Source organism: Mesoplodon densirostris, chromosome 13, assembly GCF_025265405.1.
Source record: "Mesoplodon densirostris isolate mMesDen1 chromosome 13, mMesDen1 primary haplotype, whole genome shotgun sequence".
NCBI classification, from domain to species: Eukaryota; Metazoa; Chordata; class Mammalia; order Artiodactyla; family Ziphiidae; genus Mesoplodon; species Mesoplodon densirostris.
Genome location: NC_082673.1, coordinates 84,744,836 through 84,766,936, shown reverse-complemented (window position 1 = coordinate 84,766,936; position 22,101 = coordinate 84,744,836). Strand labels below are relative to the sequence as shown.

General features: G+C 47.0%; 1 protein-coding gene across 1 annotated transcript in view; it reads right to left on the bottom strand.

Annotated features, from left to right (window-relative positions):
* The window catches only part of TG (thyroglobulin), a 239,070-nt gene that overhangs the window by 114,550 nt on the left and 102,419 nt on the right, over positions 1-22,101 (bottom strand). The window contains exons 36-37 of the mRNA XM_060115916.1: positions 2,159-2,293; positions 263-427 (exon numbers count right to left, since the gene is read on the bottom strand). Coding sequence (XP_059971899.1) covers positions 263-427; positions 2,159-2,293 — 300 coding nt within the window. The remainder of the gene's footprint in view (positions 1-262; positions 428-2,158; positions 2,294-22,101) is intronic.

Genomic DNA, 22,101 nt, shown 5'->3' with positions numbered 1-22,101 from the left:
ATGCAAAGGCCAAAATGGCTTCTATAACTCAAAGGAAGTAATGAATAAAGGCGGTGCAGAGAAGTTCTAGGTCAGAAGTAGGGTTTTTCACCTTCCTTCAGTCCATCCCATGTGAGTGCCACAGAGCCTAGGATGACTTTGACTGACTTTCCCTTAAGAACCTCAAAAGCCACTGCCCATGAGTCACCAGGTGCTCGGACAGTCCCTCCCAGCCACACCCAGGCCCTCAGGAATGGCTGCAAAGACACAGGCCAGCACTTACTTGGCTTCTGGTAGATGTGGGTAGCCTCTTCACGGAGCAGAAGTTGGCAGTTTTGTGCCTGCAGGCTGTGTGTGCAGCTCTGGGTATCAGCATAGAACATACACCTCACAGCGCCAGGTTGGGTTTGCAGAGTGGTGACAAGGCAGGCCTGGTGACGGGAGCATTCTGCAGAGGAGGAGGTGAGTGGGGCTTGGGCCGGAGAGATCACCTCAGTCATGTATCCAATCATGCACCCATGAATCCATCCATCCATCCATCCATCCATCCATCCATCCATCCATCCTACCATCCAATCATGCATCCATGAATCCATCCATCCATCTGTCCATCCATCCATCCATCCATCCATCCATCCATCTATCCTACCATCTAATCATGCATCCATGAATCCATGCATGCAACCTTCCATCTATCCAAGCATCATCCATCCATCCATCCATCCATGCAATTTTACATCCATAAACCTGTGTATCATCCACCCACCCACCCTTCCATTCATCCCAAGATAACCTGGGATGCCCAGCAGCAAATAATTAACCTGGGAGAGAAGACCCTGGGTGGGCTCTCTGCTGCAGTCTCCTCATCCTCCTTCAGAGTCAGCCCAAAGTCAAAGTTTCCAAGGGGATAAGCCAGCTAGCCATCCTTCCAACCAGTCATGCCTCATGAATCTGTACATCCACCCATGCATCATCCATTCATCCATCCAATTAAGCAGGCATGCATCCATCTATACAAACACTCACTTCTTCATTTAAACACCAGGCACAGTGCTAGGGGCTGGGAATAAAATAGTCATGGTGGAGGACCCAACCCTCCCATCAATCTGTTTTCCACACAACAGTCCGGATATTGGTTGTTTATTTAGTCACAAATGTGCTCTTGTCATTCTCCGACTGAAGTCATACCAGACAAGGCTCTTCACGCTCCAGCCCTTGCCTTCCTCGTCAGCCTCATCTCCCTCTGCCTCCCCCACCCCATCACACCCACCACCTTCCATCAGGGGTTATGTCCTTTCCCATCTGTACCAGGTCATGCACTAGACTGTTTAAAAGATTCATGGCATTAGGGTATTCAGTCCTAAGAACAGCTCTGAAAATAGTGCTGCTTTGTTTGATTGAGCAAGTTGTGCATTGCCTAAAGGCTTTATTCACAGCCCAGTCTCTGTGCCATGGCACCACCCAAAACCTATACAACCGTACATGGTGGCCCTGGCTGTAACATGTGCATATTGTTTTCCAACCTTGTAGGGGAGAGGATCCATGTAATCTCAGAACTGAAGAAGTGTAAATGTTACCCAGTCTTGGCCTCTTTCACAAGGTGAAGCCTTTGCAGAACATTCTGATCATATGGTCACCTGGCTTTTGTTTAAATACCAGTGACTGAAACCCTGTAAAGGAAGTATGCATCCGTGGACAGCTTTGCCTATTAGGAAGTTCTTCATATTGCACTGAAAAATGTCTCTTGAAATTTGAGTTTCACCCATAGGTCTTTGCTTGCCCCATGAGCTTGGCCAGGACAATATCCTTCCTCCTGGCCATGACGGCCCACCTGTAATCTGAGGACAGCCGTCACAGCTTCCATGCACCTCCATCTCAGACCAACCCCCTAGATCCTTCCTCTGCTCTTCCTCTGACCTGGTTCAATGTTGTGCATTTTCTGGCTGGCTTAGCCCCTTGGAGACCTTGACCGTGGCCAACCCTGCAGGAGGATGAGGAGACTACAGAGCAGAGACCCCCCGCCGGGGTCTTCTCCCTGAGGTGAGTTCCTTCTGGCCAGGCACCCCAGGTGATCTCGGGGTCTCCTATGTGTTTTTGAGGTCTGAATCCTGAGGAGCACTTGTGTGAGAGGGGTCCCGTCCCAATCAACCCCCTACCTGGAGGTGGAAACCCCCCTTACCCCACAAACAGCGGTCTCGGGCAGCAGAGAAGTCACCCGTGGCAGCGGTGCTGATGTGGGCCACATCAAAGTTCCGGATGGATGGATCAACAACTACTGAAGAGAGGGCCAGGGACTGCCACGAGTCCAGAGAGACTAGGAGGGAAAGCAGGGACAGTTAGTGGAGTGCCATCTGATGCCCCCAAAGGGTGCCCAAGGGCTCCCTCCTGGTGGTCTCCGTTCCCATGTGACCCCATTTCTTTATCCATCTCTGCATTCTACTATGATTTTTAAGAGTTTTTTTAATATGAGCCAAGGTCCCGTGCTCAAGTCTAGGGGTACAGAGGTGAAAAACAAAGCAACCAAAGCAACAAAAGCATGGGTGTTTCTATTGAGCAGCTCACAGTAGAAAGGAGAGAATGTGAAATGACAAGACAAACACTGTAGTACAGTTGTTATAATGCAGACGTCAGAATAACGCTAGTAACCACGATAATAACAGGCTCGTCAGTGTTCCTTATGTGGTACTCTGTGATGTGCTGCCCGGTTGCCTTCAGGACCAAGGCTCTCATATCCCAGCTGCTGGAAGCTTATGGCCAGGGCTCCCAGCTGAGTCCCTCTCTAGGAACTCCCTAGGTCTAGGCTAGCTGCCTCCCCTCCACAGGGTCAGCCTTCATCCCCAAACTAGTCCCTGTGGGTATACAAAGGCCCAGCCCCCTTGCCTCAAGATGGGCCAACTCCCAAGGGCCGGCCCAGCTTCACAGCTCACTGAGGCATCAATGCGGCCGTTGTTTGGTTTGTGTCCGTTTTACTGCTCCCCCTGCCCAGTTCTGCCACCTCGCTTCCTTACAGGTGCTGCTGCCAAGAGCACTGAGCACTAAACTTTCTGCACATGCAAATCTCCATCTCTCCAGAGATGGAGAGACATCTCTCCAGAGTCTGTTTCCTGGAAAACCTCAGCTAAGACACCCTCTTTAAAAGACGAAGACAGCGAGGCACAGGGATGTGAAAACGGCTTGCCCAGGGCGTGCTGTGCTTTCGGGGTGGAACGAGGTGGAAAGCAGGTCTCTGCATCCAGAGAGCCTGTGCCTCCGACCGCTCTACTCTGCTGCTTCCCAGTCCTTGCACAGGACATGCCGTCACGGCGAGAGGGAGGGACATCTGGTTCTGGCTGCCACAGAGATGCTTGGCAGAGGCAAAGACATCTGCCAGAGTACCTGTGTCCCTGTGAGGACAGAGGTGACCCTGCACGGGGGGCTTAAGCTTCCACCAGGAGGAAGGACTGTGGGTCCAGGGGGATGAGTGCATTATTCTGTCCACAAATGGCATCAAACTAGGCACGATGCCACCTCCCAGAATAGGCCTCCATGCCCACTTGGGAGTGCTAACACCAGAATACTGTATGGAACCATTCAGTGGGTACAGCATTGATAGTTAATGGAGAAAATCTATTTATCTACTTATTTTTTCTTTCTGTCTTTGACATTTTTTTATTTTTTCCAGAAGACGGTAGTAGTTTACCCTTATGACAAATATTTGTGAGTGCCTACCTTGTGCTAGCAAAACACAATGGCAATCTTAGGTGTAACATTTCACAGTTTACGAAGTGCCGTAAGCCCTTTGGGGGTGATAAGCCATCAACTCAGTTCCCTTGTCTGTAAAACATCATCATGTTTGATCCTCGCAGCGCCCCAGATGGGGGGTGGGGAAGGGACTCTAATGCCTCCTTCACAGATAAGGAGTCGGAAGCTGGAAGAGGTTATGTGACTTTCGAAGAATGCTGAGCTGGACAGTGACCAAGCCAGAGATAGACCCAGGCCTCCTGGCTCTAAACCAGTGCTACTTCCATCCCTCTGAGCTTCCTACAGAGCTGAGCATCCTTTCCAGAAAATTATCCCCAGGTAGGAAAAGGTCGTTTTCTTTGACAGAATCATGCTCTTAGCTATATGGGGAAGACTGTCATTTTTATCTTGAACTTGTCTTTGACACCAGAGCACTGAGCATCACTAAAATTAGAATGGTAAATAAAGTAGCAAAACAATCTAGCACCACCACCCTTCTTTTCAATGAAAGAAAGAAAGAAAGAAAGAAAGAAAGGGAAAGAATGGAATTATTTGATAAAATTCATCAGTGAAACTACCTAGATCTGAAGCTTGCTCTGAGGGGACTTTTGTTAATAAATTTAACATTGTTTATAGACAAAAAAAAAAAAAGAAAGAAAGAAAGAAAGGAAGGAAGGAAGGAAGGAAGTAAAGAAAAAGAGACCGAGAAAAAAGGTTTATCCAGAGAAGTGGCCAAATAATGCAACCAGATTTCACGTGGACTCAGCAAGAGGAGGTGAAAGCCCCACACCTGTCCTAGAGCTGCAGGGCCATCCTCAGAATCTGGAGCCGTGTATTTCTGAACTTGGGACCTGGCTTCCCTGTCAGAGACCCTGGGCTTTCATTTCCTTAAGCATCCTCCACGTGTTGCTATTTTCATGGTCATTACAAGTGGCATTTTTGCAGCACGGCCAAACCGAGGTGCGTATTTTTAGATGGTGAGCACACTGCAATTTCAGAGAAGAGTTATGATGGGATTTCAGGGCGGAACTTGCCAATTATGGTCTTAAAATGGAAGCCTTGGCTGCCCTCCACCTTTATTTAGGTTGATGTCTAGGGGAAAGAGCTCTAATTAAAGGATGAATTTCACCTCCAAAGTGAGAGTCAGCTCATCTGTCGCCATCCCAGGGCCTGGGGTCAGCTCTCTGCCACAGCCCGCAACTGTCCCCCTCCCCTGGCTGGCAGGACCCCCGGATAAGCCACTGCTGCCATGAAGAATCTAACAGCTGAGGTTCCACATGCATCTCATGAAAATTCTGAGAACAAGTTCTTTGTGAATGCAAAAGCATAGTGAAGCATGAAAGCTGGGTGAGCTTGGTAGCACTTCACAGGAGTTTACTAATTTGCCAAGAACCTCGCAATACCATTGCTATTTAACGTTCACGATAACCCATGCTGTGGGCGTCACTACTGTGCACATTTTACAGATGAGGAAACAGATCCAGTAAACACACCCGAAGTGCTTAGCTGATAAGTGGCTGTGCTTGGGCTTGAGCCCCGCTCCTTCAGCTTCAGAATCCACGGTTTAGTCCAAGGCAGACCTCCTCTCCGGGTGAATGAGACGGTGACAGCTTTCAGACTCACCCAAAGGGATAGTCTGCTCCGAAATGCATCATCTCTGGTTTGTTAATTAGTTTTTTCTCCCTTTGTTTAAAATATATTTTACAGATTGCATTGTCAACGTCACTTATTTAAAAAAGAAAATTGTTGGAGTTCCCTGGCAGTCCAGTGGTTAGGACTCAACACTTTCACTGCGTGGTCTGGGTTCAATCCCTGGTCAGGGAAGTAAGATGCCACAAGCTGCCCAGTGCGGCCAATAACTAGCTAAATAAATAAATAAGAAAATCACTTCCCCTTGAATTTGAAATGCCATGTTTATCATATATTAAGTCCTTATATGTAAATGAGTTTTCTTTGGTGAGTACCAATTCTTTCTCATTCATCTCTGCTAATTCTGGCTCTATTCCCAAACTGCTTAAACTAGAGTCACTTTATACTATATTCTGTCGTCAAATGGTAAAAGTTTTCCCACATTATTTTTCCTTTAAAAATATTTTTTGGTTGTTTATTTACCAGATGAAATTGAAAATCACTTTTTCAAGTTTCAAGAAAACATTTTGTGGATGTTATTTGGAAAAATTAATTTGAGAAAAAGATTTTTAATTTTATTCTGTTTAATTTTTGGTGTCATTAAGAATGGAATGGGATTGTTTCCCATTATATTTTTTAAATGGTTACAGTTGACCAAAAGGAAAGCTATGTATTTGTGTGTATTTATTTTCGAACAGGACCTGAACCTACTCTGAATGTAACTCACAGACGTAGTTGAAGCTCAGGCCCATATCTCTGCAGCTACTTTGGAAACAGGCCCACAGTAGATTCCAGTTTTAGGGAATACATGCCATCCAGCAGCTGTAACTCATGATGGCATAAATGACACGTACTTGCTTAAGAAGGAGTTTATCCCAGCTCTTCCACTTAACAGCTCTGTGACTCTGGGCAAACCACTCACCCTCTCTGGGCTTCAGTTTCCTCATCAGTAAAATGGGTATATTACCAGATGCTCTCTTCTAAGATGGTCATTGGGAATGAATGAGCTACTGTAGGTGAGCTGCTCAGAGCCTGCTCGGGGTAGGATTAGTGAAATCAGCCGCTCCCATTCTCTCTGGGCCGAGTTGCTCTGTTCTTGCTGTGTTTGGGTCACTGTCTTTTCGAAACTATAGAGGTAGGAGCCTGACTGAGGTGCTGGGGGAAGTTCTCTAAGGGGTAAAGGAGCACAAATCACTGTTGGTGATTTCAAAACCTTCCTCCTGAATTTGCCTCATCCCCTCACCCCAGCCTTGTCCCAGGACACCTGGCTTCCTGCCCAGGAGGGCCTCTGTCAGCACTTCCCTTCCTGCCTCTGGCCCTGGGACTCCTGGTCAGGTCGTTAGCACAATGGACGCAGGACGCGTGCCCGACCAGGAGGCCTGCTGCTGAATACAGCGACTTTCGGAAACAGCAGCATCTCAAGGTTTTGGGAGCCCAGCACGCCCCAGATGAACCCATTGCCGCCCCCTCCCTCCATCCTGCTCTTTGCTCCCACACCGGGCTCTTTCTTTCCTCAGGGACTGCTTCCACCACCCACCCTGCTGCCCAACCCAGAAATCCCACCGCCTTCATCACCTTCTCCCTCACTTTGTCCTGGCAATTCTGCCTTCTCAGCCCCTCTGGGAACTGTCCTTTCTTTTCCACCTAGATTCTGGCCTCATCAATTTCACTCCAGTTACTGATGCTCCAGTTACTGAGACCCCAACGGGCCTCCTTGTCACCTGCCCCCTCATCCCTTCTCAGGCCGTCGACACACTGTGACCGGGGTCACCTCCAAATCTGATTACGACACCCACTGCCCGATGTCCTCGGGGTAACAGGGCGAGTCTGCTGAGGTCTTCAGCTGTATCGCACCCCTCTCACTTTCACATGGTGGGCCTGCGTGCTTGCCATGGTCACCCATACACCAAACACATTGTACAGTCATAAGTAGAAAGAGATGTTGCTTTATTACATAATTTGAGTTACTTATGTTAACTCAGATCCATCCTAGTCATAGCAGATGAGGCAATGAGCCACCGGGAGGAATAGTCACAGGGCGCTCCCCAAGGTCACAGGGTAGAGCCTGGTCTCAGACCCTGCCAGCATGGTTTCCATCTGCTTGGCTGTAGCCTGGGACCTCCTTCCCAGCAGCAAATGTGCTCCCTCTCAGCCCTTGACACAAACCTGTGTTATGGTGTGGAATCTTGATGACTTTTTCATACTGTAAACAACCTACATATGAAATAGTTCACCAACAGCTCTGAAGACCTTGGAGGAGAACACGCCTTCGGAAGAACATGGCCCTGCCTGTCCATTAGCAAAGGGGAAAGGGTGACCCTGAAGGGAAGAGAGACTCACCCATGTCACACAGCCCTTTCCTCTGTGATGGGGACAGACAGGCAACATGTGCTACCATCTAGTGGGCCTGCAAATTCAAGATGATCTGATTCTCTCTTACAGTACAATGCTGAGATGGACAACATTATCCCTATTTTACAGAAGAGAAAAGTGAATGAGGGCCAGAGAGGGCCAATGACTTGCCCAAGGCCACACAGTTAAAAGGTAGTGAGCCAGCATTTGAACCCGGGAGAGCCTTGTGCTATTATGCTGCCCGGTACACCTAAGCATTGCTGAGGGTGGGCAGGGCCGAGGGGAGGGAACGGGTGGCGCAGCACGGCCTGCAGCCTTGGTACAGGCAGGCCTTGGGGTGATACCAAGGTACTTCCATTCCCTTCCAGGCAGCATTATTCCCTTTTAATGTAGACTCAGCTTAAAAAAAATCACTAGACTAAAATATGTTTGAAAATTTCCACCAATATATGGAAAACTGTGTTTAATTCCCTTTCCTTCCTCCCTCCCTTCCTTCCTTTCTTCCTCTTTTCTTGTCTTCCTGCCTTCCTTTGCTCCTTTCCACACAGACATCAGTTAAAGAAGGAAATGTTTGATTTTGATGTCAAGGCTCAGATAGAGTAATTTCAGCTGTTAAAAATAGCTAAAACAAAACAAAACAAAAACCAAACACCCACGGAACTACAGACCTGTGTTACGACAGGAGGAACAGGTCTCTCGCTTGCTGGCTGGGTAAGTAACCAAGGGTAAATTCCCACTCTGGCCCTCCTCTCTCTCATTTGAAAAACAGGGGGGGAAAGAGCCTTTCAAAGTTTTTAAATCAGGTCAAAGTGCAGAAATGTCAAGCCGGTCGCAAATGCCTGACCTTCTCTCCAAGGTTCAAATAATCACAGAGCCATTTTTTAAATGAAAAGATCGATGTGATTTTCTTAAGAATCACCAAGAATGAAGATAACAAGCAGACGCTCTAAAGCCCTGAAAAGAATCCAGGATCCTTACTGTTCTTCTTGCAATCAGAACCAAGAAGAATTCCTTTCTGCTCCTCTAGGCTTATCGAAGGGATAGGCACTGAACATCAAAAAAGCTTGAGGAAATCCTGGAGGTGGTTTCCATGCCCAGGCCGGCTGGGGAAAAAACATCAATGCTTTGAAGCCTTTCAGCAGGAAAGGTCTTTCACACAGGAAAACATTTCAGGCACCAGCAAGCCTCCGTGACCTTGGAGTCAGCGGAGTATAACAGGCTCGCTAATGCTGCTTTCGCAGCTTTACGGCCACGAGCTCTCGCTGGTAGAAGACACTTGTGTGCTGTCATTACTGGATGGGACCAAGACTCAGACATCCTGATTTCTCACCAGACACCATCTTTCATGTGAGAACCACGTCTCATTAACACTCAAAAAAAAAAAAAAACCCCAAAAAAACCCTAGATGTTCCTTTGATAACAGAAAGAAGAAAAAAGATGTCCCTTGTTATTTTGCAACTAACTATTTGAGAGATGAAAATGTGACCAGAGCTAGCTGTTGGTCTAGCATACCTTCAGAGAGAAATGCCTGACATAGCAGACCCTACTGGACCCATTTTTAACATTTATAACACTAGAAAAATACCCAGAGACGTTATTTACCTCTGTTCAGCCTCCAAATACCTATTTTTGAGCTACCCAGGAAGCATGCTTTCATCTTTAAGTTTGCACCTCCAGAGCTTAGCAGACGGATGGCAGTGAGTACTGTGGGTTGAATTGTGCCCCCTCAATCCCAAGATTCACACTTCAAATTCATCCTAACCCCTAGCACCTCCGAACATGAACTTATTTGGACATAGGGCCTTTACAGAGGTAATCAAGTTAAAATGAGGTCATTAGAATGGTCCCTAATCCAAAAGCACTGGTGTCCTCATAAAAAGAGAAAATTTAGACATAGAAACGGACATTAAAGGAAGATGACATGCAGATACAGGGAGAAAACTACCATCTACAAGCCAAGGAGAGGGTTTCAGAACAGATCCTTCACTCACAGCCCTCAGAAGGAACCCACCCTGCCAGTACCTTGATCCTGGGCTACCAGCCTCCAGAATTGGGGGAGAATACATTTCTGTTGTTGAAGCCCCCAGATTGTGGTATTTTGTTACATAGCCCGAACTAATACAGTGAGTGACTATTCGGTAAACACATCCATTCCTTGATTCACAGAGAGCCTGCTGTACCCCTGTGTTGCATAGAAATGCTGATTGTACTGATAATTCTTATCATGTCACATAACACATAGTACCATGGTTAATGTTTACCAACCATTTCCTATTTGCCAGATGCATTGCAATGTGCTATGTGTGTTGTTTCAGTTAATCCACACATAGCCATGTGCGTGGCTGTTCTGGCCACCACTGTGTGCACATTTTAAGGAGGGACCACTCTGGGAGCACCCTGCCTGCCCAAATCCCAGCTCTGCCCACTGCCAGCTCCAACACAGGGTAAATTGTGCTCTGTAAACTGGAATAGTCGTGTCACCTGATGTCACCTGAGTCACAGAGAGGGTTTCCCATATGCTAAGGGCTACAGCTTGCTACTGATCCTTCTAGCCTCCCTGAGGGAAGGGCTGGAAGTGCCGTGCCGGTCCTCCCATCTGGTTTTCCCAGCACCATATCATTGTCCCCAGAGTGTGTTGTGGCATAAAAAGTCAGTGGGCCTTGGACACACGGTGAGGGTGAGGGCTGAATGGACTGATACCTACAAACTGCTTGGAGCATAACAAGCACTCAGTAACATTTATTAAAGATTTAGCCCCTGTGTGTTGACCTCCAAAACCAGAGCTTCTAGCTCTGCCGTGTTGCTGAATGCACAAGGGCGTACACACTGTTACTTGTAAAACAGGGCATTTTCAACCAGAACACGAGCATTAATAGTACAGATAGGAATGCTGCCACCCCCCCACTTTCCTGGTCAAGAATGTTGCACAGTGGGGGTTAGGTCTGGTTATATGGCCCAGGAGGACCAGAAAAGACCCACTCTGATGATTCAGGGACTTGGGAGGAAGGATGGAGAAGACAGCACATCTTCAGGCTAGGACAGGGGTCAGCAAGACTTTTCTGTTAGAAGCCAAATAGTAAATATCAATATTTTAAGCATTGTTGGCCACATTCTTTCTCTGCTGCATGTTATCTATATATATATCACATTCTAAGCTTACAAGTCTTGCACAGAAACAGACTGCAGGCTGTGGTTTGCGACCTCTGGGCCAGAAGGCAGAGACAGAAGGGACAAGGGTTCAGTCACTATGTACCATGACGGATGGAGAGTCTACATTCTGGGAACCAAAAATCCAATAGGAAACTTGACAGGGAGTTTTTGTACTTTTTCTGGGAATGAGGAGTCATCTGGGAAATGCCATCTGGAAGGTAAAATATCATCATTTTATGACATGTTGATAGTTCTCCTTCCTAACCTGGCATGTTAATGTCCTTTTACAAAATGATTCGTTTGTTTTGTTTTTTTAAAAAGGTTCTTATTTGGTAGAATGAAAAGGTGGCAAACATGAGCTGCCCTCCAGTCCGAGGATAGAATCCAAGCCCTGCCTGTCTTCTCTACATGGAGGTGGTCTTACCCGACTCCTGACCCAGCCTCCTGCAGCTGCCAGCTCTCTGAAATCATCTGCCTGCTGTCACAGCGAATCCCCGAACCTTTCTCATCCTTCCCTATCCACTGTGTCCTGGAAACAAGGGTTCTTATTATAATGTCCCCTGCCCTCATTTTGAGTCACAATCTTCTAGCTATGAAACCTTCTAGTACTCCTTACCCTCAACTAGGGATGCCTGGTCATTCTCCCACATTCTTCAAATTCTTTGCCAGCCAGCTGGTAATTTTCATCTTCACCCCAAATCCTGCTAAAATCTTAGGGGACTTTGTCATCTAGGGGGAAAGTAGATGGCCTATTCCATAGTCTGGTCTCAGCTTCCCCGCCTCTTTAATCCCAGAAAACTGTATTTGCATTCACTCCAGCTTCCACAATCGCATCCCAAACTCTGGCACGGCACTGAGCCGCATCACCCTGTAAATCCTACTTGTCTAAGGGACACTTGCTGTTACATCCCACGATCCTCCTTCCTTCTAGCACTTTTATACTTTATTCCATCAAAACCAGCTCTTTAATTTCACTGTGATTTCTACTCTCTTACCCCCCACACCATGTTATCCATCTTCACTGGCTCATAAACCAAGGCCTTAGATTGGTTGGTCCATCATTTCAACTTCCCTTCTGCCACTGCCCTCAGCCCCCTTTCCTCCCCGTCGGGTTAATCCGATGGGCCTGCTGCCTGTGCAACTTGTCTTGACCTGAGTACGGCTAAAGAAATACCCACAAACAGATAGGCGCCTTTACAACTTTCGGATCTTCAGCCTCCAATGAAGTCTCAATGCAGCCTGACAATGTAGTCGTCTCTCTCGTCCACTCTCCCCAGGTCTAGGTATCACCATGACCCCTGCACCGTCAGCAGGTGCCTCACTTCTTGCCTCCCAGAGAAAGAGGGACCGTTATCAGCGTCAGCTTCAACTCCCCACCCCCATCTACTCTCTATGAACCGTCCCATCTTCCCCTCTTTGCTTCTCCTGAACGGAGAAAGGGTGGCTGTTTGAAGCCAATTCCCCCATCGGTGCTCGAGAGCTTGACCTCACCCCCTCAGGGACATCCATCTACCAACTATCCCCCAACCAGGCCCACTCCCATCCCTCCTATATGCCCAGTCTACCCCTGGACACTGACACTTCACTCTTTGCAAAAAAACGTACACACATTTCTCCATTATTAAAACAACCCTTTACTCTAGCCCAAGGTTTCTTAACTTAGGCTCTGGGTTTAAGGGGGTCCGTTTCCCTGAAAATACATGCAAAATTTGGTATGTATGGAGGAGTATGTTGTTTTCAATACATTATCGTGGGTGACTCATGACCTAAAAATTGATAGTTACTAACAAATGTTCTACAGTTCTTTTCTTAGCTGTCAATCTCTTTCTTTTTCTTCAGAGCCAAGATTTTTTGGAAAGTTTGTAGTTTCCATTTTCTCAGATCACTACTATGTAGTTTCTTCCCTCATCACCTTGTGAAATTTGCAAAGGACCCTTCATGACTAACCCAATGAACGTTCGCAGTCCCCATCTTCCTTGAAGTTACCGACCCCTTGACCCGCCCCTGGTCGCCATGACACCACGTGCTCCTTCCAGCTTTCCAGCTGCTCTTCTGGCTTCTCTTCTGCTCGTCCCTTAAAAACTGCGATTCCTCAGAGACCTGTCCCTGTCCTTTACTATCTGCATCCTACACACTCTCCGTGGGTGATCTCATGACCCCCATGACGTAAAATACCACCGACGTGCCAGTGATTATCAAAGGTATCTCCAGGCCAGACCTTTGCCCAAGCCTCACGCTGAGATATTCAGTGCTCGCTGGACACCTCCAAGCAGATGTCCCTGAAGCATCCCAAACTCAGCAGGTTGAAAGCTGAACACTCGCATCTTACTTCCATCCTCACCCACACCCTTTAACTGGTCCCCTCCTTATATTCTCTATCTTGAGAATTGGCACTCCACCCACGGGACTACCTGACCTGAAACGTTCAACGTTATCCTCAGCTGGTGTTTCAGTAGACTGAACGTCCATCTAAAAGGTCATTATAGAAGGAAAGTCAAAATGAAGATTAGTTTCAACTCTAAATTTCAGATTCTACCGTTGTAAGTGGATGCGGTAAATGCGTTTCTCTGATTTGCTAGCAAAATGCACGGCCCCCAAGGTTCCTCAGGTTCTGTCTGCCGCCTCCCTCGCCTGACTCTCCAGACGCTTCTCTCGTCTGTCCACTTCCTACCACCTCAAACTCATCTGGCGATCTAGCAACACACTCTGTGTTGTCTGACTTTGTTCACTATTCCCCTTGTTTACACTTACAAAGTGAAGTCAGTTTATGCATATGATGAGCTTGTATCATCCTTCAAAACCCAACTCAGATGTCACTTCCCTTGGAAATCCCTCTGAAAGGCTCCTTCCTCCACCACGCCCCAGTAGTTTTTCTTCTGCTCTAAGTATCTTCTAAATATGTCTAGTGTTCCACTAATGTGCTGCATCGAAACTTACTTAAGTTCTTTTCTCTGTTAAAATTATGAGCATCTTGAGATCAAAGACTCTGCCTTAGTTTTCATTAATTCTCCAAGACCTATCATGATAGCATATAAAAATTTTAACAATAGAAATAGTAATATAGCTGTAGCTAGCATTTATTAAGGGATCTATACGCTAAACAGGAATAACATCATCACAATTTCGCACGAGCTGCCCAATCCATAAATATGTAATGAATGAGTGAATGAACACAGCTCTTTAATCAATAAAGGAGAAATGAGATACTCATTCTTTTTTCATCTCTATAAAGATTAACGCTAGAATTATTCTCATACCACAAGACCTCAGTAAATAATTATTGAATACATCAATTAGCTGATCAATTAATCACATAGGAAGCAAGTAATGGGCATTTGATTTCATACTATCTCACGTTTATGTGATGCATTCTAGTTTGTGAAACATCTTCACTTACACTGTGATATTTAATAATGACATCAACCTGTGCCTTCATTGGATCACTCTTACTATTTTGCAAGGGACTAAACTGAAGACCAGAGGTGGGGAATAACTTGGCTAAAGTCACAGCTCATGATTGGCAAGCCCAGGGCTTGACCCAGGCTGCCCCCTCCCAATCCCCACCCCACCACAGCTGCCCCTTTCTCCCCATGGCTCAACTCCAGACTCAAAAATTGGTTCCCTTTAGTGGCATGTACATCTCAGGCATGGGTTTTCAAAGACATCTGAAATGGTCCAGCATCTCTTGAGATTATGAGCTTGTGGTTGGTGAGTAATCATCTTCTACACGGCTAACTTCAAAGACACTTCTAGAGAGATGTCTAAGAAGAAAGCACACACGTGAAACCAGGCTTGGAGCTATACTCTCTGTCCATGTCCTCACGACACATCACTAAATGCACTGCAAGCAAAATTCCTAGGGGAAATTCAAAGGCTCAGATTGAATCTGATTTCTCTCTAGGAAGTTTGACTCCTATCAAGTGGAACCCCCCAAATTCCACCCACATGCAAAGGCTACCTGGGAGGTGGCATGATAAATGGGTTACTGAGAGCATCTGAATTCCTCTTTCTTGGGGTCATTGTGAGTGATCCCAGGGAGCTGGGGAAAATTGCCGAAGTTTGGAGTCACAGATGCATATGAGAACCAACGTGAGCTGAGTAAAGTAATTCCAGCTGATGCGGAGGCTTCCCTAGAGACACTGAACAAGAGCATGGGACGGAGGCCATCCTGACCTCTGAGTGGACTGTAGGTACCTTGCACAAGGTCTGACAGCTGGTTTGAACCGGGGTGGGCAAACTCCCAAGAGTGCACTCCCACCCTCTGCCTCTCCAGTCAGTGTGAGGGTAGGGCCCCTGCTGCTGTCGCCACTCAGCACGCATCCACTAGGCACGCTAGGCACTGTGCTAAGCACCTGCCCTACACGACTTCATCCAGATCTCACAGCAACTTGTGGATGTAGGTGATATTATGAAAACTGTGCCTCAAGGAGCCCAAGGCTCAGAGCAGTGAAGTGACTGGCCCCCACTACACAGTGTAGGAATAGAACTGGAATTGAAACCCAGATTCGCCCAGTGCCAAGGTCCCTCTGCTTCATTGCTTCTGCTTCTCAAAACATCTGCCAAGAGCGTTCTGCTTGCTTGTGGGTAAGTTATCACAAAAACAGAAGAAAAAAAAAAAAACACAACTTAAAGCATAACTGAGCCAATCGTTAGAATGACCGAAACAGAAAACTTAAAGATAAACTTAGAGGGCATGTAAACCACCCCCCCACACAGTGAGGGAATCTCCAACATGCTTGAATACCGCACTGACGGGGAGCTCATCCTCTCCACCTCGCTCCATCCCAGAAGGACACACCACGACTTCTTCCTCCATCCTCTGACCCCATCGCCTCTCACCTCATCCACCACTGCCCCTCCCATGATGCCAGATGCTCTGTCTATACTGAAGCCCCTCCCTCGGTCTCTCCCACGCTAGGCTCCTCTCCCCTCCTCCACTTTACTCATGGGGTAGGGAAGGTGATTGCTTCCTTGGTAAATTGAATTCAGTTCCACCAAGGAGGCCAGAGAATTCAGCACAGACTCAACAGTGCGGGGGTGGGGGGGAATCAGTGAAGAATGACCAAAGGATCATTTTAAAAAGTTTTTTTAATTAAACAAAACTGTGTAGCCATTGGTAACATAGTATTACCTTTTTAAATCAACAGCTAAAATTATTATAATCTATAAAACTAAAGGAAATCTACCACTGTTGATGGATTGCATTCAGGAATGGTCTAATCCATAGTCAGCTACTCAGAATGATTAGAGGGCTCCTAGGGAGGGTAAACTGCCTCAAATATTTTCCCCCAAATGCTTAGCAAATGGTCTGAATTTCCACTCTTAAAAATGAAATCTTTCTGGTTTACCCACTTGTGAAATGTGACCACTCTTGGAGAAAATATTATATTAAAAAGAAGGTAGGTCCTAGGTTGGCATATTTTGTTCTTGGTTCTACTCCCTTCAACTCAGTCGAGCAAATAAACCCTTGATGGACCAGGTACAAAACTGGTGCTGTCTGGGGAGGGAGTTATCAAGGTAAATCCTCTGTTTTCTCCAGCCTCAAAGATCTGACAAAGGTTTAAGACACAACTATTCAGCAAACATTGATCAAATGCCTCCCAGGCCCACTATGTACATATGCACAGGTTGTATACTGTACAATTGCAGGGGCAGCATTCACAAAGATGACCTGTGAAAAGGATCCCTTAGAACTGGCAGTGCTTGACCTAATCTAGCTATTCCAACACGGTCAGCCTTCACCAGACATTGGGTGCAGCAATTTTACATATAATATATCTTTCCAGCTTAATAACAGCCTCTTTGAAAACATCATCATCTCCATTTTATAGGTGAGACAACTGAGATTCACAAATATCTTTTAAATTAGTCAAGTTCCCATACCTAAGGAGTGGCAAAGATAGGATTCGTGTATCCCATGTGTGTTCCAATCCATTCATGTGGTTACCATTCATTCATTTATTCATTCTTTCAACAAGCATTAATTGAATCACTGTTGGTTTTAAATATTAACCTAGAGCAAAGTGAACATTTATATATTTTTTCTGTTTTAAAAAAAACAAACAATTATAAATAAAATAAGATTGAGAGTCTACGAGACACTTTGCTAAGTGTTTAGGATCAAACCATGAATTACAAAATAACTGCCCTTTGGAGCACGCAATCTAGCAAGCAAGCAAGAAAACTATATTCATTCATTTGGTAACTATTTCTTGAGAACTGACTAGGTACCAGTCATTCTTCTAAGAGCTAAAAGAGCAGTGGACAAGCCAGATAAAGTCCCTGCCCTCTGTGGCTTCCTTTTCAGAGGAGGGCAGACAAATACTCAAGAAGTAAATAAGTGAGAAGATTTCGTAGCAAAAAGATAAGAAGAAAGTAAGGCAAGGTGAAGGGGTAGGGAGTGCTGAAGAGGCTGCTTTGAGGGGGTGGCCGGCAGGGGGTCTCTCTGAGGTGGTGATGTTAGCTCAGAGCAGAGGAGGAGCCAGCCCTGAAGATGTACTAGGACAAAGGCTCCATGGGGCAGGGCTTTCGGAGGCTCTGTTCACTGCTGTAGCCCCAGCACCTAGTGCCCGACACAGAGTAAGTGCTCACTAAACACCTGTTGAATGAATAAGCGAATGAACAGGGGAGTGGCAGCCGAGGCAGAAGAAACTATAACTGTGTCCCAAATCCAGCACCTCACCAGCTGGCCGGAGGCTCCCTCCTGCTTCGTGGAGAGAAGGGAAGCCTTCCAAGCTGGGGCCCAGTTTCCCCACGTGTCCCACTTTCCTTCAGTCTGCCGTGGCTGTGATCCCAGTTTGCCAGCTATTCTTCCATCTCAGCCCCTGGGTCTCAGAGAAGCAGAGAAGTGGTCCAGAGGAGCTGCCACATGCAAGGCTGTGCCCAGAGCACACTCAGCCCTGCCAGTTACAGCCACCCAGGTGGCTCGGGGCCGTGGCAGATGTGCATCCTGGCTGCACGTGTTAGTCTGGGCACGCAGCTACTAACTAGACCCAGCACTCTCGGCAGACTGAAGGTAGGGAAGAGTGCATGCCTGCCAGCCTCACCTTGATGGGCCCTGATTTACGGGATCTTCCCCTGGACAGCACTTCCCGTAAGTAGGGACAGAGTGTACACCGTGAGGTCCAGAGAGAGAGTGTGTGTGTGTGTGTCTGTGTCTGTGTCTGTGTGCGTGTGCACACACCAGCTCTGTGCATGTTTGGAAAGAAGATTTAAATTTTATACAAACATTAGGCAATTTTGGAGTCAGTGCCTGCTCACATGGCCCTTCCAGCCCGAGGACCAAAGGGATTAACAATTAGCTTGTGTGGGCTAACGCACCACCAGACTCGTGGCTACAGCAGGCAGGTGACAGTGCCCCAGGGTTGGTGCAGGACAGCCTGCACAGTGTTAACAGCACCCATTCCACCCTCAAATGTGCCCCAGATGAGATTATTAAAGTATAACACCACTAGGCTGCAGGCTGTGATGTCCTTCAGATTCCCCTTCATTAACGAAGGGCTCTTCCCAAGCTGCTAGGAGGGCTGCTGGCAGACAGACCCCACTGTCAGCCCTGCAGGGAGAGTGACCCCCAGAAGGGCAGCCCATATCAGTGAGTGACCAACGTGAGGGCATAACAAGTTTGATGATCGTCCCAGCATCCCTAGAGGTCAGCTGAGGCCTCCTCTGAGGCTGCACTGAAGCTCAAGTTCTCCCTCAGCCCTTCTCTTTCCCTCTCCCACCCCTCTTGATTCCATTCCCTTAAAAAATGACCTGCAGGGCTTCCCTGGTGGCGCAGTGGTTGAGAATCTGCCTGCTAATACAGGGGACACGGGTTCGAGCCCTGGTCTGGGAAGATCCCACATGCCACGGAGCAACTGGGACCGTGAGCCACAACTACTGAGCCTGCGCGTCTGAAGCCTGTGCTCCTCAACAAGAGAGACCGCGACAGTGAGAGGCCCGCGCACCGCGATGAAGAGTGGCCCCCGCTTGCCACAACTAGAGAAAGCCCTCGCACAGAAACGAAGACCCAACACAGCCCAAAATAAAAATAAATAAATTAAAAGAAGGATCAACATTAAGAAAAAAAAAAAAATGACCTGCATACTGAACTCAGAGTCTGATTTCTGAGGAACCCAACCAGCAACAGTCAGCATCTTCAGTGGGGAGACTGGATTTGGATTCAGACTGGGTTTGAACCCCAGCTCTACCATTCATTAGTTATGTGACCTTGGGCCTTTCTGACCCTCAGTCTCCAAATCTGTAAAATGGACATAATGGTGCACACTGCCTAGGGCAGTTGTGGGGATTAAAATATGGGAAGCATTTAGCACAGTGATTGACATATTTAGTCACTCAATACCTAGGAATATAAAAATTCATGATTTTATAGCTCTGCCCTTAACTGGCTGTGACTTGGGAGAGTCACTTTCTCTCTCTCTGCCTCAGTTTCCTCCTCTATAAAAAGATGGGTTTGGACTTGGGCACTATTACTGACATTTCTTAAACACCCACTCTTATCGGGTTCTGTCCCGAGCCTTGTACTTTGTTCCACAACACAAGCCTACTAGGTTGATATTTCTTACTTTTCACCATCATCCTCATTTTACAGAGGCCAACAAAGGCATCAGGAGGCTGAGGAATTTGTCCCCAGAGTACCTATGTGTTAAGTGATGGAACAGGATTGGAAGCTGGGCAGACGGACTTCAAAGCCCATCTCCACACCAGAATGCCTCAGTGTTTCCCTCAATTTGATGATGCACACACTCCTGCCAGTGCTGGCATTTTTTAGGATCACACGACTCTGTCTCCAGCTTAGTGGAAAACATTTGCAGAAAAGATCAACTGAATTCTATCAACCCTTTGGCACAGCTGTGAAAAGCCAGAGGCAAAGCCGACAAAAGTGATTGACTACAAATCGCAGGTCCCAAAAAAGACTGCTGGTGTGGCCACTTCTATCTCCATATACCCAGTGACAGCTTTGTTGCTGTCACTGAGCTCCGGGCTGGTGAAGCTGAGCAGGGCAAGCTTTCACCAGGCGTCTCTCTCAGCCATGCCTCACACCCTCTCAACCGCAGCCTCACCCACAGCCTCGAGCTGCTGGTAGCAACCTGTGATCACAGTCAAGGGCTGGGGCATTTTTTAAAGGGTATTTTGAAGTTCCTCAGGTGACAGGAACTTAGAGTAGAGGTATAATTTTTTAAAGACTCACATCTGTGTTTTCCCCTCGCTTGCAATCTAAATACTCTAAATTTGTTTCAATGGCACCTCTAAGAGAAGAGCTTCTGAAATAGTGGATGACAAGCAAAACGTCAATTCTCCTGGGAATTAGCCCTTGGAAGACCCCCCCCCCACATTTGGCCTGCAGGAGGGGGCAGAGAGTGGTCATCCTACAGACAGGGTCCAACATCTGAAAAGACATCTCATGCTAACCTGAGCATTGCTCTGGACTGGTTGTCATGGGTCTTTTAAGAAGCAATGGACATTTTCTCTTATGAAGAAATAGCACCTTTACTGTTTTGCCCGTTTCAAAAAGCATACAATGTTTCCCTAAAGAGCGTAAAACAGCACTCTATATACAGATGATGCAATTGTCCTCTGTTCTCTCAAAGCCTAGCTTGTCAGGCACCAGTGCATCTCCCACACAGCCCAAAGGGAGAGCGTTTGAGTCATTTTAAAGCTCATTATGGAACTGCTTAAAACCCTTCAAGGATTTGTGGTACCCAAGGCACTCGAATGCTTGGCCCCAGTGCCCTGTCCAGCCTCCCTCCTGGCCCTGCAGTCCTGAGCTACCTGTATTTCCCTGCCTGAGCCGTGCTCATGCGGGCCCCGGGATTCTGTCCACGCACTGCCCTCTGCCCAGGATGCTCCCTGCCCCCTCCTGGCCATCTGACAAATGCACGCTGGCCTTTATGGCACAGACTGGCCATGATGTGCCTGGGTGCTTTTACTAACTGTCTGCGGTGAATTTTGGGGGAGCCTTCCCCAGGCTCCCACTGCCACTGGAAGTGGCTTCACTTTGGTAAGTGGCTCATCTCCTTAAATTCTTCCTTCCTGTCCCTTTCTCCTGATTAGTAGGTGGGATACTCTCTTTGCAATCAAGACCTCCAGCACAGCACAATGCCTTTCCTGGAACGTAAGTGACAATTCAGAATCCATTTTCCAAAATAGATATTCACCGAATTGAACTAAATTGAAGTGAAAGAGGATCTGTTTTGCCATAACACGCTTCTCTGTTCGTGTCCACCCTAGCGCTCCCAAGAGATCTTGCCAAGGTCTAGTTCCAAACCCAGTACGAAGTCCCACACCGGCTCCATGTTCAAGCTACAGCATTTCTCTACTGATCATCTTCCGCCTCTCCCACTGACAGCCCTAGGTCCACCACCCTGAACCCTTTCCAATGTCTGAATGCCTCAGGCTGTTTTGTGGCCCTGGGCCTTTGCACGTGCACTCTCTTTGGAAAGACTTTCTGAAACACCCATTTGACAAACTCCTGCTGTCTTCGAACCCCCCATTAATGTGTCTGAAGTCTTCTCTAGAGCAACATAAACCAAGCGTTTAGAGTATGTATGTACCCAAGACAGGCCCCTGAGATTTCACAAGTCACCTTTGGCTTCACCATCCCCATCGACCAATCAGCTCATCAGAATCCCATTTTCAAAGAGGCTTTGAATGGGCAGCTTATACACACAATCTCATAAAAGAAACAAGGCCAAGACTTTAGGTCTCCCGACAAGTCTGGGACTGGGAAGTCCATCTCTGTCACCCTTTCCAGAAGCTCAAAGCAAATATTTTCATCTAACTTTGAGGGGGGCCAGGCAGGCACATGTGGGTTCCAATCCCAGCTTGAACATTTATCCTAACAGAGCTTCAGTCTCCTTATTTGAAAAATAGACCTTGTTATCATCCAACTTTCTTCTGAGCATTAAGTGATTTATGAACTGCTTGGTATTTAATAAATATTTCCTTTTCTCCCCGAATAAAAAGTGCATAAAGATGAGGGTTTTACGTATGCTTGGTATATACATGCAAGTGTGAGCACACACACTCGTGCACACGCACACAATCCATGTCACAATCACATAGACATACCAACACCCTGAAGGCAGAATGATGTCCTCCCTCTGACTCACATCAAAGGAACATGCTCAAACTCTTAAATTCCAACTTGGAAGCTCTAAGCACACATGGAATGTTGGCCCCCCATCTCTCCTGCTTTCAAATCACACTAGTCAAAGGCACATTTGAAAATACCGTGACATCTCATTCTGCCTTCAAAACACCTACTCAGCT